Genomic DNA, 2,807 nt, shown 5'->3' on the forward strand with positions numbered 1-2,807 from the left:
TCAAGGGAGTGAAAACTGAATTTAATTAATTTTATTGTGTTCTTTTGTTATATATTTTTTAAGTTCTCCTGTTGCCATTATTTATTAATCCTGTTTTATTCTATGACTGTGATAGTGATGGGTTGCGAATATCAAATGATAATTATATAAGATAATACTAAGTATAAATTGTTTGAGGTTATAAATTATTGTTATTGTAAATTATGCTATTTCTGTAAAAATGGGTAATGCCCGTAAATAAATAAATAAAAAAAATAAAATAAAATATTTATAAACAATTAATATTTAAAAAAAAATGTATCACCTTGTATCTTGAAAACTGTGCATTTCCGGACCCATGTTTATAAAAACTTTTTTTCATATTTTTTTATAATCACCCATTGAAATAGCTCTGTCTATTTTTCGAACACCCTGTATACTAAGTAATTCTCAGGTAAATCCTTTAAAATTATTGATTAAGCGCTCCTTTAAATCTATTTATTTCCCCTCTAAAAAATATCCACTAGTAAATCAAAGGTTAGAGATGAACTTCACCAGACAGTAAAATGATTTTCAAGGTAAAACTACATGGTTTCAATGTCAATTCAGAATAAGAACGTTTTTATGAGGTCTTTTATGTTGTCTTTTAAAACCCTTTTAAGACGTTTATACGGCGTTCGTGACATCTTACAAAATGTTATTCTGCTTCATATATGTCATACTGGGGTGTCCCAGGTGCGGTTTTAGTACTTTTAAACCAAATAAAATGCAAGAATGATTGGAAAATTTGAGGAGTTAAAAATGCTCCTAGTTTTTCTTTCACTGAATGCCTACAAATGTGTGGTATATTATTATTTTTTAATTTTCTTTGAATAATGTCAAGACTGAAGAAATTAGGTGAGTATGATAACATCCTATAAAAAACAAACACTAATTAAATCAATAATGGAACCTTTAGTAATACAAGCTAATTAAAAAAGTGCTTGTCAATCCCATGTTACTTGAAATGTTTTTAATATTATTTTTAGTTTTTTACACTCGCTTAACCCTTTCAGTCACTGCATCATCATTTGACGACATACAAATCTAATTACATTTATTCAGAAAGTATGCGATTTTTGCCGTTTAGTCACGATGTAAGCAATTATTGGCCACAAGGTATTTAACGCATTTAAACACTCAATGCCATCTGTATTATTTCATCCGAATTTTGATCGCGCTTAGCTTATTAGTTGTTTTGAATGTTTGCACGTGAGCATACTGGGCCGTCATAACATCATTGACGATTATTCAAATACCAAATCGAGTTGAAGTTTGATTTACAGACGTTTTTGTTTTCAAGGGTTGTTTGTTTGCTTAGCGGTAAGTATTAGTAAGTAAATGTTTATAATTTTTTTTAAATTATGCCTCGTCATTTGGCGACATTGTGACTAACCGGTATAAAATGTTTCAGAATTTGGAAAAAAAAATCATAATGAGCAAAAATAAACCGTTATCTTATGAGGAGTTGGTCGCACTAGCAGAAGAGATGTTAGACAGAGAATATCTAAGCGATTACAATGGGCAAGATGAGTTATCTTATGAGGAATTGGTCGCTCTAGCAGAGGAGATGTTAGACAGAGAATATCTAAGCGATGACAATGGGCAAGATGAGAATGGGCAAGATGAGAATGAAGATATAAATGGTAAAATTTGTAAACTAGTAATGATTTATTTGTTATAAAATAAATGTTTTTCTAGAAATTCTGGACAATAATGATATGAACGAGCTGCTTGATAGACAAGAAGATGAAATTGTTGATGGTTTGGAAGAGCATCAAGAAAATACAGAGGACGTAAGTGAGCAGGTAATAGTCGGCGAATCTTCTGTACGTGACGTAATAAATGTTCGGAGCAAGGAATCTACTATTAGTGTGACAGAGTTTTTTCTCGAAAATGATCTTACGATGAAGAAAAACATACGTTGGAGAAGAAATGTCACCTATCTTACTCCCCCAATACCGAGGTATAAAAAAAATGTTGAACAACATGTTACCTTGGAAAGTCCTTTATATTTTTAAAAAAAATATTTCACTGATGAATTATTTGAGGACATGACTAAATACACCAATCTTCATGCTATTCAACAACATAGCAAATTTAAATATACCACACAAGAAGAGCTTAAAAATTTTGTGGGAATTCACATAATTATGGGAAATTTGCACTATCCCCGGGTTCGTTTCTATTGGGATTCAAACTTAAGAATACCTCGTATAACAGATTGTATGGCTCTCAACAGATTTTTTAAAATTCGAATGCATGTTCATTTTGTGAATGTCGAGGAAAAGAATCCACAAAACAATGATCGTTTCTGGAAAGTAAGGCCTCTTTTCGATGCAATATTGACAAAGATGTATATCTCTGCCTTTAGAAAGTGAGCTATGCATTGATGAACAAATGGTCCCCTTCAAGGGCTCCTTGAACGTAAAGCAGTATGTGAAAAATAAACCGTCACCATGGGGTATTAAAATTTTCGCTTTGTGTGGAAAAAGTGGGACACTCTACGATTTTATTATATATGAAGGATCAACAACCAAATTAGAAAACATAGAAAAAAAAGTTTTTGGCCTTGCAGGTGCTGTTGTAGCAAAATTATCAACAAGAATAGACATACAAAATATTCAGTTGTATTTTGACAATTATTTCTCCAATTATAATTTATTGCAATTTCTTAGGCATAAAAATATATATGTCACATGCACAGCTAGAAAAGAGAGATTCCATAAGCCACCATTCACTTCAGACAAGGAAATGCAACGCGGATCTATGGAAGAAATTATTAGTGA

The 2,807-nt window shown here is 31.4% G+C and overlaps 1 protein-coding gene across 1 annotated transcript; it reads left to right on the forward strand.

The window, feature by feature from the left end:
* Positions 1-1,223: 1,223 nt before the first annotated feature.
* LOC126745100 (uncharacterized) lies at positions 1,224-2,039 on the forward strand. The gene is made up of 3 exons (XM_050452810.1): positions 1,224-1,341; positions 1,433-1,664; positions 1,720-2,039. The coding sequence occupies exons 2-3, from the start codon at positions 1,454-1,456 to the stop codon at positions 2,037-2,039; spliced, it is 531 nt and encodes a 176-aa protein (XP_050308767.1). The 5' UTR covers positions 1,224-1,341; positions 1,433-1,453.
* The last annotated feature ends 768 nt before the right edge of the window (positions 2,040-2,807 follow it).

This window comes from Anthonomus grandis, chromosome 15, assembly GCF_022605725.1.
Source record: "Anthonomus grandis grandis chromosome 15, icAntGran1.3, whole genome shotgun sequence".
NCBI classification, from domain to species: Eukaryota; Metazoa; Arthropoda; class Insecta; order Coleoptera; family Curculionidae; genus Anthonomus; species Anthonomus grandis.

Excerpts from the sequence above, each read along its gene's own strand:
- LOC126745100 (XM_050452810.1), top strand. The coding sequence starts at position 1,454 with ATGAGCAAAAATAAACCGTTATCTTATGAGGAGTTGGTCGCACTAGCA. Across the intron at positions 1,665-1,719 it reads TGAGAATGAAGATATAAATG|AAATTCTGGACAATAATGAT; the intron begins GTAAAATTTGTA and ends ATGTTTTTCTAG.